The 16242-nt window shown below is 38.6% G+C and overlaps 1 protein-coding gene across 1 annotated transcript in view; it reads right to left on the bottom strand.

Moving 5' to 3' along the window:
- Positions 1–16242, bottom strand: part of Cilk1 (ciliogenesis associated kinase 1) — a 37726-nt gene that overhangs the window by 19661 nt on the left and 1823 nt on the right. The window contains exons 2-4 of the mRNA XM_046458551.2: positions 14565–14619; positions 8604–8725; positions 7587–7666 (exon numbers count right to left, since the gene is read on the bottom strand). Coding sequence (XP_046314507.1) covers positions 7587–7666; positions 8604–8725; positions 14565–14619 — 257 coding nt within the window. The remainder of the gene's footprint in view (positions 1–7586; positions 7667–8603; positions 8726–14564; positions 14620–16242) is intronic.

Below are 16242 nucleotides of genomic sequence, written 5' to 3'. Positions count from 1 at the left end.
GTTGTACTCCTTTTATCCCACCTAAACGGATAAATGTGTTTTCTAACACGTTTCATCAGTTTGTATAAAATGTGTTCCAATCAAGTAAAATTCTTCATTCCCTTTAAGTTTGTTGCATTTATTCTGGTTAATACTATTGTACTCTTGCTCCTTTTTTGTCTACAACAATCCCAACTTTGCCATTCTTCAAGACTTATTTTGAATTTCCTTGCTTCCACAAAGCCCTTCTAACATGCTAGCCTTCTTCATTCCTTTATTCTAGCAAGAAATATTCAGAGGGGCTGTGCCAGGCAATCCATAGATCAGCTGTGTGGATTCAGAAGCAATCCAAATGCCTGTGGTTCTTAGTTCTCTTTATGCCTCTGTGCATACAATAGGCCTTCCCTCTGAACTTCTTTAGAGCTCTGTCATTTTTAGTTAATGTTAATAATAATTTTTAGTTAATGTTTTAATAATGTTAACCATTATTCTTAAATTAGAAGCACATTAGAGGCCACATTTATATTTCTACTGAATGCCTAACACAAGGTCAGGAGCATGGTGGTCTCTTAATAAATTCTTGTTGATTAAACAAAGGATTTGTGTGGGCTTGTAGGGAACATGAAGGAGCTGAATATATCTACTTGGGCCAAGAAGGCAGGGTCAATGGACAGCAGAGCAGAGCTGGGGGCAGAGTACAAGGAAGAAGGCGCACAAGACAGGAACTGATGACTGAGAAAGAAGAGCAATGGCTCTGAAGCAGTGTGGAGACAGTGAGGGCGCAGAGCTGAATTCGAATGCCACAGAGGGAGTTCCAGCAGGACTAAATCTGTTAGTCAAGGTCATTTTCCAAAAACTGTCTCTGCCCTAGGGAAAGGGCAACTGTGACGTGGTCACATGTGAAAATGCACTATGTGTAATGTACTATGGGAAGCAACAGTGTTATAGTGAAAAGACATTCCTCTCTGTTTATCATTCTGAAGAAAACAGGGCTTAGTATTGGGTCGAGTTCCACATGGACAATATTATGGCATAGCGAGGGATCTGCAGGGCAACAGCTAGCTTATATGGACAGATGAATATGGTTATGGAGCCTATAATCTAGCTCACACATAAGAGGATGGAGATACAGAACTTATCAAATACATTCAAGATAGACACAAATGAGAGGAGAAAGTTTTTCTTTTCACCACAGGGCTGCTGCTTTTTCATAACCCAAGGCACTGATGAGATCAAAGGAGACAGCCCTGGGCTACACAGAGACAGGTAAAAAAGTTGGTGATTGTTATGGCATAGGTGTGTGTATGTGTGTGTGTGTGTGTGTATGTGTATGTGTGTGTGTGTATTTGTATGTATACCATAAAATTATATGTATAGGTCACTGCTTTACTCTTCATCTTGACATCTGATAATATACCTAATAGCCTTCCATATACCAATTCCTTGAAGTATCCTAATCAAATTAATAGCAAATCAAACCTAAATTACATTAAGAACCAAATTTGAGGCTGTCAACTTGACAAGTACAAGAGTAATTCAATATTAGTCAGGAATGGCCTTTAAAATGAAAGAAAAGAATTTCTGATAAGGACAAATTTGAATGACTTATTATCAGCCTAATTAAATAAAGTTTATCCCCATCCCCCAGAGTGGGCGATGTCTGTTCTAAGCTTCGGTATAACTGAGTCATTGTGTTTGGACCCTCTGTTCTTCAGAGCACCCTCCAGCTCCCAGAAGGCCTGGCTAGATGCTCCCATCCTAGACATGGCTGAAGAATGTGTAAAGAATAGTTATTCAAGAATGACCTTTGTGAATACACCTAGGAGGATTCCAGTGACCCTTGAAAAGGTATGAACTGTGAGGCCAGGGTTTATAGAAACTCAGAGCATTAAAAACATTCCAGTGAAAAAGAAATGGCAGAAACCATTTTCTTACTGAACAGATGGGAAAACTGAGTCATGGAGGGGGTGAGGTAGATGAATTATTCACAGTCTCACCAAGAAATGTGTCATAGCTCTATCAGTGTCAAGCTCCACTCTTTCCATATAGCTAAATCATGGTCTATGGTTTTGGTACTCTCAAGACTAGATTAATGCTGTTTTTCCTTCTTTGTTTTCCTCTAATTGGGGCAATTATTATTTCCAAAATAACGTGGTATTTCTCTTATAATGACTCACTATCCTCCAGCCTCTCCCACCCCAAGGCAACTCCATCTATAACACCCACCTCAACAAACCCATGTCTTCTCCCTGCTCAGTTCATCCTATCACGTTGATTTGTACTTGGAGGAGCATCATCCTCATGCTCCTGACCCAGTACTCTATATCCACCTGAGCTATGCTCCTGTAAATATCAGCCTCTTCCTCCCACAGACAGGCTCTATCCTCTGTCCCCACTGAGTCCTCTCATCCTCCTTCCTCAGAGAACATGTGCACCAGTGAAATGAGGAGAATGCGGATCCCAAGTCCCCACCCATCCTTCTAAGCATCTTCCCTTTTGCACTCCTAATTGTTTCCCTCTAAAACAATCAGAGGGAAAATGGCAAGGAAAAACATTAATTGCAAAAGACTCTTAAAAGTGACTGTTGAAAACTATGTTATACCTGTTATACAGTCTTCAGGTATAAGCCTTTATGATACATTCATGGATATGTCTGTAGAATATCTAACCCTCTTAATTACTGAATAAGATCACAATTAGCTTTTACTAGCCTTATGCCCCTGAGTTCTATCTCTTAGAATTAAAAGTATAAGACCCTTATGTCATACAGAGTGATTTTTTTTTCTGTTTTAACAAAACATTACTATTTTAATGTCAAAAGCAAAACAGCTTAGGAGTTAAGTGTACAGACCTACCAGGTTACCTCATTTCAAATCCCAATGCTGTTACTAACTGACTAAAAAAAATCACTTAACTTTGTCTCAGTTTCCCTACCTGGAGGGAAAATAGCACATACGTCATGGGGTTGTTTTACAGTATTAAGTATATTTATAAAGCTTTTAGTATGGTGCTTGGCACATCAGCACCTTGGAAGAACTAGTCATTATTAGTATTAGCATTAGAAAATTCTTTCATTTTACCCGCCGAACAATCTGTCAGAATGCACAAGCATACAACCATCTTTTTTTGCAGTTAAGAATTAAGGCTTGTAGGCTACTGATGTGCTCCAACTGTGAGGGGCTTTAGGTATTTTGTTTCCATTACTGAAGGAAAGAAATAATAAGCAGGTACATATGCACTTAACCAAAGTCAACCAACAAAATCCATAAAAGTTTTAAAAAATCATTTATCAATGAACATGGGACAGGCCCTGCACAATTAGTATCCATCCCACTTAACATTGTTATGGTAGCAGGACAACTCTGATCTGATTCCTAGCAGGATATGTGTTCTGCTGATGAGCAATAATATGGCTATAACAATGGGCCCATTTTTTCCTCTGGATTCCTAATTGACAATGGAAATCCTTATAGCTGGGTAATTCAGAGATCACACCACAGCAGAGTGCTGTTTTTATAAGAGCCTTCTTGTTCAAAACTGGGAACAGACCTACAATTTAAGTTCAGGAGGCTGCATGTCAGTTGAACAACAAAGGGATTTTCCCTTTCATCTTGGCAGAAAATTTGTTGTGCTGACTTTTTTTGTTGATAACAAATGGGCAAGGAAAACTCAAGGCTTTTCCCTGTACCACACTGTTATAATTCATTAAGGGATTCTAATTCATTAATGAATCTGATATAAACATACGGAAATGACCAGAGAATATTTAAACACTATGAATTTATGTAGCCCACCTTCCTGCTGTAGATGTTTTAATTTTAGATAAAAACTGAGTTTACACCAATAATTGTTTTCCCTAGAAGACCATAAGAACTGCAAGCACAGAAATGTAAAGAACTGTGTGTAGGTCATGCTCAGCCAGATAGTAGTAAGACAAAGAAGCAGAGAACCACCTCTTGGGGCAAAACTTTGTCCTCCAAACCATCTAGTGTATTTCTATTACCTGCATGGGGAAGTATGACCTAGATATTTATAAGGGCAGGTCAAGGATGAAATGGCCAGTTTGCTTTAGTTATTTAATTTCTTCAAAGTATGTATGCTTTGACATTGTTCAATCAGTACCAAGTAGAGCTGTGTATTCATTCCCACTGGGCGGGGGGAATACTCAGTGACATGAAATATGGCCATAGCAACTACCTGCAGTGCTGTTCTTCCCTCTCAGAGGAGTCTATTCCCCAGGGACAGAATGTACCTTCCTACAGTGAGAACGAGCTACCAGGGAAGAGTCTGAGACTCATAAGACAACTCTGTGAAGTGCTTTAGATATTTTTCCCATCACTGGAGGAAAGAAATAATACAGAAATGCATGCAAACTTAGCTAAAGTCAAGTCAATACCATTTGAAAGCCATATGAATTTCTAAAAATCATTTATGAATGACCATAAAACAGGACCTGTACAATTAGTATCAATCCCACTTAAAATCATTATTTTCTTCATCTCATACTCTCTTGTTCTCTTTGAGAACAGACAGGTTTTTCTAGTGAAGCATGGCAGATGGGCACAGACGATCTGAACTCTAACACTCTATTGCATGGAACCTCTGGTTTTTAAGCCTCTCTGAACTTCAGTTTCCACTTCTTTGATAGGAACAGACACCATCTGTTCTGTTTACCTGAGAAGTTGGGAGGAGATAAATAAGGTAACAGATGAAGCTTTATTAAGCTCAAAGTAGAACTGTATACATGACTGCCAGGGAAAAGTGTCCAAAAGAATCTTTGGTAATGGCAAAGGTTCTAAGGTTATAAAAGCAGAGGTCTGATCTTCTCCATTAGCTGAGCCTTCCCTTGAACCATTTCTACACAGTGCAAGTGTCTAAGGCATGCAAGGACAGTGTTCCAAAGGATTGTTTTGATAAATGGTGTTAAATTTTATTTTAAATATATATATGTTTGTACATGCATGTATATTTGTGTATATGGGATGAGTATATATGTAGATACATATAACTATGTGGTCTCATGGATGGGATGAATATATATATATATATATATATATATATATATATATATATATATGCATACACATGTATTTGGGGGGCTATGTGTGGTGTGTATGTGTTTGTATATAGATACGGATTCTAACCATAGTGGTGTCATATACCTATAATCCCAACAACTCAGGAGGCAGAGGCAGGAGGATCACATGTTTCAGGCTAGCTTCAATAAATTACTGAGACTCCATCTCACTAATGGGGATGTAGCTCAGTGGTAGACCACCCCTAGATTCAATCCCCAAAATGGGGGATGGGGAATCAATCTCTCTATATATGTATACAGACATATAGATATCCATTTGATTAGGTAAAGACCTGAATGAAAGCCTGCAAGTTCTTCCTGGCAACAAATATCTGGGTCTTGTGACAAGTAGCAAAAAGGAAAAGAAAAGAAAGCTGAAGAATATTTACTTTCTTTTAGGTCCACTTGGTTTCTAGTACTGAGCAAACAGTCTGAAGAGCTAAAATGCTGTGATCAACCCATCTGAAAGCAAGCTGGTTGACCTTTGTCTTTTGAAAAACCCCTTTGACATCTCATCATTTCTTTTCCTTGAGCTCTTAAATTTAGTAAGTGCCCTTCTATTTGTCTCTAAGACAACATGTCAAAAGTTTTTAGTGTTTTGCAAATTCATACTATCCCCTGTGATTGCTTGTGGACAAGGGCCAAAGTGAATGTGCATGAATATCAGTGGAATGAATCACAGGTGAATTGTACTAGATGCTTTTTACTAGAACTGGTTCATGATTAAACTCAGTCTTGCTTGGGTCATGCTGACCACTCTGCACTTGCCTGAGGCTGACAGGGATTTGCGTGGATAGCCTGTGTTTAGCCACTTGTGTTCCATTTAATCTCTGTGAGGGGCTACTTAAGGGGTGAAGAGAAAGCTGGTAATGATCCCAGATGCACTGTGCCACCTGTGCAACACAAGACTTTTCTCCTCACTGCCAATTTACATCAAATCTAAACTGATGGTGTTGTCAAAGGGTTTCAATTCAAGTCACCTTATTGAGTAACAAAACTCATTTGTTGGTGCAGTTCTTGCAACACCAACAACATGTTCAGACTAACAGTGAATGTATTCGGCCTGTGCAAAATCAGTCACTTGCCCATCTGTCTGTATGTTTAAATGACCTCAGATGACCTTCTCAGAGGACTTCTGGCTCCATACATAGATACGTCCATCTGGCAGCTCTGTGCTCACATGGTTATTGATCTAACCCCATGTGGGTTCTGCATTCAGTTAGTAACAAAGACCAGCCAAGTCCTAGGTAGGTGCTAGATACTACAGCCTCAAACTCATTGCTGCTTAAAAACTTTCAAAAGTTCAGCTAAGAAGAAAAATCAAAATAGAGAATTTCCTGAAGCATACAGAGTTGTCTTTTCCTCTAGATAGTCTAAATCTCTCCCCATACGATGGATCATCCCTGGTGTCTCTAATCAGGTGATCTAATTAGCCTACATTGAGGAATATGACACAAAGCTGCCCTACACAAACATCACTATGTTTTCTACAAAGTCATGTAACATACTATCCCTCTAAAGGGTCAAGTTTCTCTCTGGTCTTGGTATCAAGAATAGTTCTTGCCTATAATCCCAGCACCTCCTCCGAAGGCTGGGGCAGAAGGATGGCAAGTTCAAAGCCAGCCTTAGCAAGGGCGAGGCGCCAAACAACTTAGTGAGAGCCTGTCTCTAAATAAAATACAAAATATGGTTGGGGATGTGGCTCAGTGGTTGAGTGCCCCTGAGTTCAATCTCTAGCACCCAGGGGGAAAAAAAAAAGAGTAGTTCTGCTTCTCTTGTGCAACTGATCTGTTCTTACCTCAGGGAAATAATATATGTTTTAATTGGTCAAGTTTCACATTTTGCTTGATATGAAATGAAGCTCAGAACCAAATCTGTGGCCTGCTTCTACTGAAATAAAAGTTGCTAATATGCATCTTAAGGATTAAACTCACGCCTGGCTATCTATGCCTTATTTTGCTTTTGCTTCTTTCTTCATTTTGCTAATTTTTAATTTATTTTATTTTCCTGTATCACACAAATGGTATGTTAGGCCACTTTCACTTTTAAACCCTTTCAAAACAAACTGAAATACAAATAGCTTAGAAAAATGAGAAGCGACAAGGGAGGGATGTTAGTGGGTTGAACATAACACCTGAAATGTCTCAGAATTCTAATTTGAAGTTTCTTATTAATACACCTGGTCAGGATAATTCTTAGGTCTAAACTAACAATCATAATGTTAAAACTTGAAGAACAAAAACACGACATGCATAGATGAATATGTCAAAATGAATTCCACTATCACCTATAACTAAAATGCAGTAATAAATTTTTTTTTAAAAGAGTAAAAACACAAGGACATGACAATTGAAGAAAACTCAGAAATAAAGTTCCAAAAGATAATATATTTCAAAATTCATTATCAGCCTCTTGACTCTTCAGCCTTTTCTGGGGGTTAGTTACAAAAGACACTAGTGCTTCCTACATCTTCTACTTGATGATATTTCACTGCTATTTTAACGCACAATGCTCCACATCCATCACCTACCGTGCTTGTGAATAAATGCAAGTCCTTGCAATATCTGATACATGATATTCCTTATAGCAGACTCAGGAAACAACTTGTTTCTGTATGGGATAGAGGAATATGAAGTTATAAATCTGGGTTTATGTATTAAAAAGAAACTCCTGCATTCATATCCTTTTGATTACATAGTAAGAAATTTTTTAAAAAATTGCTGGTATACTAATTTTGGGTCAGATCGTTTGATAATAAATACCAAAGAAAAACAATCATTTGTCCATACAAGGGAGATACCTTATAAACATCAAATATATTCAGTTATATTATGAAGAAATTTATAATACCAGAAATCCCTCCAATGTAACATATAAAAACCCCAAAGTTTCTCGTGCTATAAGTTAAAACTTTAAAAAAATTTAGTGGGAACAGTTTGAGGTCTTTTAGATAAAGCCCTTATGAGCTGTAATGGATGCTAACATTTTTCTCTGGTAGGCAAACCTCACAGCCCCCGTGCTGTTGTTGACAATCGAGATAATATTTGTTCACTCAAAGCCCCCAAAGGGATGCTCTGGATGGCATTCACTTTGCCACCAAGAAAGTGTGCCCAAGAGGTTCTATACAGTCTACTTTCAAAGTTCAAAATTACCATAGCAGGTAAGTTTTTTATTAGACTCCCTTTCCCAGCATGCAAGCACCTAAGCACTGTAGCAAGTCAGGAGCCAAAATAAACCTAGAACTTTTCAACAGAGGTCTCAAAATAAATGAAGCTGTGTCCACCCCAACTTGTAGTTGCTCTGCCCATACATCCTTGTAGGAAAGCAGAATTGCAGATAGTCTGTAAGCTCTGTGAGCTTCTTTTGGGGGATTAAATCTTTAAAATCTGAAAACTGTTGCCCTGAGAGCAACTTCCCAGAGGCCCAGTAGCTTGACCTTTAAATGACCAGACAAATAACTGGGAGACTGAGATAATCAAAAGGAGAAAGAAAGCACATCCACTTTGCAATATTTGTTTCTAAGATCATGATGACCAAAGGGTTTTACCTTTCTTTAATGAGCTGATAAAGATTTTCCTTCATGTACTCGAAGATAAAATAAAGATGATCATTTTCCCTGATAACTTCTTTTAATTTTACTACATTGGCATGATTAAGCTTCTTCAGTGACTAAAACATGAAGAAGAAAAACACAAAAAAATTTAGAGAAAATCTGTTGTTGAAAAAGAAAATTAATCCTATGTGTGCTCAGGAAGAAATGCCTAATTTTAGAACCACAGACACACATGCCATAAGTTATATTTTATTCTTAATGTAATTACCAGTTTTTCTCTGAAATCAATAGTAACTTTACCTAGAAAAAATATTTAAAAATTTTTTTGTAGTTGTAAATGGAGAACATGCCTTTATTTTTATTTGTTTATTTTTATGTGGTGCTGAGGATCAAACCCAGGACCTCACATGTGCTAGGCAAGCGCTCTGCCATTGAGCCACAGCCCCAACCCCAGCCCCCAGAAAAACTATTTTGATGAACCGACTAGAAGATAAGTCTCCATTCCATCAGTAACTGGTATTCCTGGCTGCATCCAGCACCCGGCAATAAGCCAGGGCTATTTTAGGCTCACCCCCTCCAGACCATGGAATTCATTCAGGCTGTGGAAATAGCCAGAAGGGAACCAATAAAGAAAGCTGAGGCTTTGAATTTTCTAGCACTGGAGAATGCAGCTGCTTTGGGCTGAGATCACCAGCTAACAGTGTACAGAGACTTTAAATAGAATATTGCTCAAATAGACTGAGGCTGACAGCCTGATTCTCTTGACTTCTGTCTGACACGTGTGTCCATGAGACCTAGAAGGCTCCTTCTTACAATGTGAGTTTTAATTACAGAGGAGGAAAGAGATACCTTATGGGAAAGGACCTGCAGTAAGATGAGAGAAATTCCTCTGCTTCCAAGAGCAAAGATAAAAAAGTCAGGCGGTAGATGAGGACTAAGAGGGGGTTACAGAAAATGGTGTACGACATGGTCACTCATGCTCACACGTGTGTTGTTTTGTGAGTTCGTGTGAGCATAGCCAGGTGTACACTTCTTTCTGTTTGCATCATCAGTTCTGTTAGTGGTGAATAAAACCTGTATTGGTGAGCAGCAATCCTGTTCATACACAACATCCAGAGACACCCAACTGTCAGTTTGCTCCTGGGATGATCAGAATTTGATAGTCTGACTCCTTCAAGGAAGCTTCCAAGGTTCACTCTGGTCAGTAAAATGAACCTTTTAGTTCCAACAGCCTTTTCCTCATAGAGCAGTGAGTCCATTAATAACAAATTATAACACCCTCTTTATCTTTGAATTTCATTTAAAAGAACATCCCTTTTATAAAATGAAAAAAAAAAATGTTTAAAGATGGAAATGTTAAAAAATGAATATCCAAATCTGGAAGGACATTCAGTAACAAGGTACTCAAGGGATCAGAGTTTGGGAATGTGTAATATGATCAAGTTAGTTCAAGCAGCTGGGAAGAGAGATGGAGTATTGTCAGTGAATGAGGACACAATAAGACTATTCTGGAACTTTCTCCCCAAAGACAAGTTCATGCCAAGACATTTCTCTGGCACAGATTCTCAACTGTCTTGGCCAGATCCTTCCAGAATGACCCAACCAGGATGACTATTTCTTTTAGTTGGGTTGAATTCCTGGTTCTCCATGAGTAACAAACATCAACATTGCTTAACTTTTAAGCATTCACTAACTCTCCTGACTGTAGCCTTCTTTTATGACTGTTTGCTTAAAATGCATCACAAACAGTAGGGGAGATAGTCCTTGGATAAGCAGCCTCAGGGCAAATTCATCTAGAGAAAACAAAGTCAATTTTAGAGCTTTTCTAGAAGAGATTTCTGTGTAAGTAGTGCAATACCTTTAGCTCTCAGACTAAAGTCTGTTTTGAGCACAAATTACTGGCCCAAGTCTAAGGGTGGCTCACAGCTCTCTCTCTCTTTTTATTTTCCTTGCTTGCTTGTTTTTTCTTTTTCTTTCTTTCTTTCTTTCTTTCTTTTTTTTTTTTTGGTGGTACTAGGATTAAATTCAGGGGTGTTTTACCATTGAGCTACATCTGCAGCCTTTATTTTTTGTTTTGAGACACAGTCTTGCTAATTTGCTAAGGCTGGTCTAGAACTTGCAATCCTCTTGCCTCAGTTCCCTGAATAGCTGAAACTATAGATGTGTACCACTGTGTCTGGCAAGAGTTCTTGTCTCTAAGTGAGCTTATGAACAAATTAAAGTCTATAGTAGTCTAATATAAAAAGAATAAACTTTGTGTGGAGGACTTCACATGATTAACTTTACACAGATGTATTTCTAAACGAAGCACCTTATTTGGCTTATGAAAGGATTTCAAAGAAGCAGTAGAGGCAGGTCACCTGTATCAGAGCAGAGAAGAATACATAGCAAAGCAAACCTAGTAAGTGGTCCACGTAGGGACAGTCCCCATGGATGAAGATTCCAGTTGGATATAATCAATTCTGTCCTCCTCAGGGATGGATCCACAGGGATGGATCTAAAACTATAATGTACCTTGGAGGCTGAAGCAGGAGGATTACAAGTTCAAAGCGAGCCTCAGGAACTGAGAAAAGGTCCTAAGCAACTTAATGAGACCCTGGCTCAAAATAAAAAATAAAAAAGGAGTGGGGATGTGGTTCATTGGTTCAATCCCTGGTACCAAAAATAAAATAAAATTACAATGTACTAGACCCCATAATATTCTGAGGCATAAATAAGACACAGTGTCTGCTCTTAAGAGGCAAACAATGTAATTGGGAAGACAGTGCATAAATTCAAAATCCATGTAACAGAATAAGGAAAGTCATATTAATTATCATATCACAGGAATGATAGAAACATTAGAAGTATTTCAAACAGGAGTAATTAGCAAAAACTGGGTGGCCATTGAGAGCATCTCCAGGATGTTACTCAAATAAGAGTTACATCCAGACAAGTGCATAGGGAGGGAAGGAGTCCTCATAAGGAAAGCTTATTCTGTGTAAGGCATGGGAATGGAATAGACTCTATGCTGCAGACTTGAAGGATAAGATTCATCCATTTTGACTCTGAAGGAGGCTTATCTGGAAGAATTTGGTTAGAGAAGTGAGCAGGGGTCAAACTGTTCTATAATATAATATCTGTTCCAGATATAAAAACGTTGAGTTGTTCTGATGAATCTTGAAGCTTTGGTAAAGTTGCAGAGGAAGATGACTGATTTAATTCGGTTGAAAAGTAAATGGTACGTAAAGCTCACTGAAGGGAGAAGTTTAAAACATAAGAAAGGAGGGCTGGGGATGTGGCTCAAGCGGTAGCGCGCTCGCCCGGCATGCGTGCGGCCTGGGTTCGATCCTCAGCACCACATACCAACAAAGATATTGTGTCCGCCGAGAATTGAAAAATAAATATTAAAAAAATTCTTTAAAAAAAAAAAAAAGATTCCATTATAAAAAAAAAAAAAAAAGATAAAGAAAGGAAAGAGGTGGAAGACCAAGGAGGAAGAAAGTTGAGATTTGTTTGGAATGGGGAGAACGGTGGGCATACTTATAGACTGGAGGGAAGAAGTCATTGGAAAGGAAGAGCTTAAAGATATGGGGAGGGAACACTGGTGGATCAAGGATCTAACACATCAGAAGTTAAAATGGTTAAACAAACAAACAGCACTGGAACACAGTAGGCAGGCTGCAGGCTCCCTGCTACCTCAGAATGGCAGCTGGAACACCACAGCACCTCGTAAGACAATGCTCAAAGAAAAATGTCACTGGGATATCACAGAGACAGGATTCCTGTCCTTGTATTAGGTCATCAGCTACAGAATCTTGACAGGTACACGTGGGGATAGATGGCAGATGGAAATGCAAAAGAAAAGAGATGAAGAAGGAACCATTGTATAATGAGTACCAAAGTGCAGAATTTTCTTCATTTCCTCTTGCTGCTGGAATTAAGCAGGACAAATGGAAACAAGGTCCTCTAGTGACTCCTTTCCAATCCCCTTCTGCATCAGCAAGCAGAAGAGAAGGACTTCAGCAAGGAGGAAGGGATGAAGAACATGAAGAAAGGTACCTCCTTTCTACTCCTTCTTCCTTCCCTTCCCTCCCCTCCATATTCCAAGCCTGGCTCTGGCCCAATGCTGGTACGTTTGTGTGAGGATCAACAGGGGTAGGTGGGGTGAGGAAGACTGTGCTTGCAGGAGACGTAGCATCTGTGCAGGCAAGATAAGAGTAGGGAATGATGGTGGTCACCAGATAAGGAGCAGTGCCCTCAACTATCTTGACAAGCAGTCACTTGCTTCCCAAGATGCTGTGTTTTTCTAAGCTGTTTGTGTGAGTGATCTTCTTCCATGAAAACTAACACACTGTTAGTTGTACAAAAAAGGAAAGGTTTAGCATCTAAGCCAAGGATATCTCTCAGAGCTTCATATCACTGAGAAAATGTCCTTGGATCATCCTTTTTTTCCAACTCATGTTTTTGGATCTATAGAGTTTATACTCTATAAGCAAGAGGCTGGCACACTCTGAACCATGGGGAAAATCCAGCTCACCACCTGTTTTTGTATGGTCCATGAGCTAAGAATTTGACAGCAGAAAACACTAACTTTGAACCTAATTAAGTTCCATATGATGTCCCCTCACAAAAGAATATTATTCATCTCATTGGATGAATACAAAAAATGATATCATGAGATAAGAAAATGATGTCTATTATTATTATACTTTATATTTCATAAATGAAGATTTTGTGAAAATTTTTAATCCTGTTACATATATCCTTATATCCCCTATGTGACCTTTTGGTCCATGATGTCTAAAAGATCTACTGTCTGACCCTTTATAGGAAGAGACGGCAGATCTTTGCTCTAAGCCTGAAACCTCCTCAATGTACAGGAGTCCCCTGGAAGAATAGGCAGAACTGGTTCCAATGCTCTACTAGCATCTCTAATAGAGCTGAATGAGAAGATTAAGTGGATGAAACACCACTCAGGTGCACAAGAAAGAGAACTAAACATGCAAAACCAAAGTGGTCAATCTATTTGGACAGAAAAAATAGAATTAAAATAGAAATAAAAAAGAAAAGGAAGAAGGAAAGGAGTGATTACCCTAGCCGGAAGGCTAAGTAAATGTGAAGAAATATGCTACGCAATGCTGACACAACTCACATCTTGATCCAAGAATTCCACCACAGAAATAGAGCACGCATCATTAGAGCAAGAAACTAAAATTGGTACTGCTGTTATATCCAGGAAGAAAACTACACAAACAAGGTAAGGTCCCAGCAATGATCACCTTTAGAGGCAACAATAATTCACTAAATCAATACTCTCAACTTATTTGTATTGAAATATATTGACATAAGTATTCCAGTAAAGGTAAAACTTTCTATTAATAGTACATTCACTAATACAATAACCTAATAATCTTCTGTGTTCAGCTAATAGCTATATATTATGTTTTGGATATAGGGTTCTCCCCAGAACTTCTGTGTTAATGCAGGAATGTTCAGAGATAAAATGATTGAACTGTGAAAGCTGTAACCTAATCAGTCCTTCCTAGTGAATGGACTGACTGGATGGTAACTGTAGGCAGGTGGGTCATAGGGGTGTGTCTTGGAAGGGTGCATCTGTCCTGCAGCTCCTCCCCCTCCTCTCTTTCTATTTTTTGACCTCACCAGGAACTGAGCAGTTTTCCTCTGCTGGGCCCTCACCTTGGGCCTAGAGCAATGGATTCAGCCATCTCTGGACTAATAACCTCTGAAATCATGAGCCCCAAATAAACTTTCCTCTTCTAAGTTGTTTTTGTTGGGTATTTTGGTCACAGCAATACAAAAGCTGACTAAAACACTCTGTATCATTTGCCCACATTGTTAGCATTAGTGAAAAAAATACAAACAGACTGACTATATCAACTATAAACCTAATGATAATATAAATCTATTTTAATTGGCCAAACAAAAATTATTTCCTGATATGTTAATAAATACCTTAACCTCCCGAAGGTTCATGCATTCTTCCCAGGAATAAAACTTTCTTTTCATTCTAGAAGAGAAGAAAGAAACAGCATACTTATTTCCCAAAATAAACTTTTTTTTTAAAAAAAGCATTTTCATTCTGAACCTAGTCAATACTGCTTGAAGTTGGTTTCAATTTCTACCAAATAATATAGCATCCAAAACAACTTTTTTTTTTTTAAAGAGAGAGAGTTTTTAATATTTATTTTTTAGTTTTTCAGTGGACACAACATCTTTGTTTGTATGTGGTGCTGAGGATCGAACCTGGGCCGCACACATGCCAGGCGAGCGCGCTACGGCTTGAGCCACATCCCCAGCCCCCAAAACAACATTTTAAAAAGTGTTGTTAAATGTTGACATTACAATCAAGCCTAAGTCACAAAATTGCCCAGCAGTGGTGATATGGTACAGTGCAAAGAGCCTGTACTTTCTCTACTACTAATGCGCTAACTTGTCCTGGAGGGAAATCTCTCGGGCTGCTTCTGTCTGGATCAGAGCTGTCCAGCAGAGCTTTCTGTGTTGGTGAAAATGTTCTCTGCTGTCTGGTATAGTAGCCACTAGATCTGTGACTACTGAACCCTTGGAATGTGGCTAGTGCAATGTAGGAACTGAATTTTAATTTCAATTAAATTTAAATTTAAATATTGTATATGGTAGCTCACTAATATATTGGACAGCACAGTTCTAGACCCTCTAGTACAGGATGGGCAAATGATGACTCACAGGACATATCCACCCCAACATTTGTTTTATGTAGTCGATGAGCTAAGAATGGCATTTGCATTTTAAATTTAATTGGGGAAAACAACTCAAAAGATGAATAATATTTTGTAATATGTGAAAATTATATGCAATCAAAATTTAGTTTCCATAAATGAAAGTTTATGGGAACACAGTCATACTCACTCATTTGTTTTTATGCTGCCCTGTGAAACAGATGGAATAAATGAGGAGAGCAAGATACAGAGAAGGTACACAGCTTTCCCACTGCTGGTTACTAACAGACCAACCTCCATCTCTCCAGATCACTCCAACACATTTTCCCTTGTCACAGTGTTTCCTGGTTGAGTGGTCAATTCCTTTATTCATGGTAAATATTATTTATCTCCTCTATGTGGTAGGGACTTTGTAGGCACTAGGGGTAAAGTGATGAGAAAGATGTCTCTCCTGGAACTAATGGTTGTAGTAGGAGGTAAACAATAATTTTCTGCACTAAGTGCTATGAAGAAAAGACATAGGGCAATATGAGAATGGATCTCAGAGGGTTGGAATCTAGTCTTAGGTATCAGGGAACACTTCTCTAATGAAAAGATATTTCAACCCATACCTGAAGGATGAGAAGAATTTAGTAGGAGAAATGAAGTGGACATCTGAAATAAAGGATCTAAGCAGAAAGGTATTTGAGGAGTTCAAGAAGCAGAGACCGAAGCAAAAAATAGGCAAGGGATCAGTGACAAGAGACAAGGCTGAAGCAAACAGGACCCAGTCAAATGATGCAGCAATTTGTAGGTCACATTTAAAATGTAGTTCTTAGTCCTAAAACTGACAGGAAGACATTGAAAGCAATCTAGTTTGTACGCTCCTCCAAAAGCAGAGGCAAGGACTCGGGTACAGATAGTTTATTTGGGAGATGATTCCAGAAAGTCAGAGC

Source organism: Marmota monax, unplaced genomic scaffold (genome assembly GCF_021218885.2).
Source record: "Marmota monax isolate L192 unplaced genomic scaffold, Marmota_monax_Labrador192_F-V1.1 WCK01_AAM20220418_F8-fsc00191, whole genome shotgun sequence".
In the NCBI taxonomy this organism is placed as follows: Eukaryota; Metazoa; Chordata; class Mammalia; order Rodentia; family Sciuridae; genus Marmota; species Marmota monax.
The sequence above is the reverse complement of the archived record's forward strand: the minus strand, read 5'-3'. Positions and strand labels throughout refer to the sequence as shown.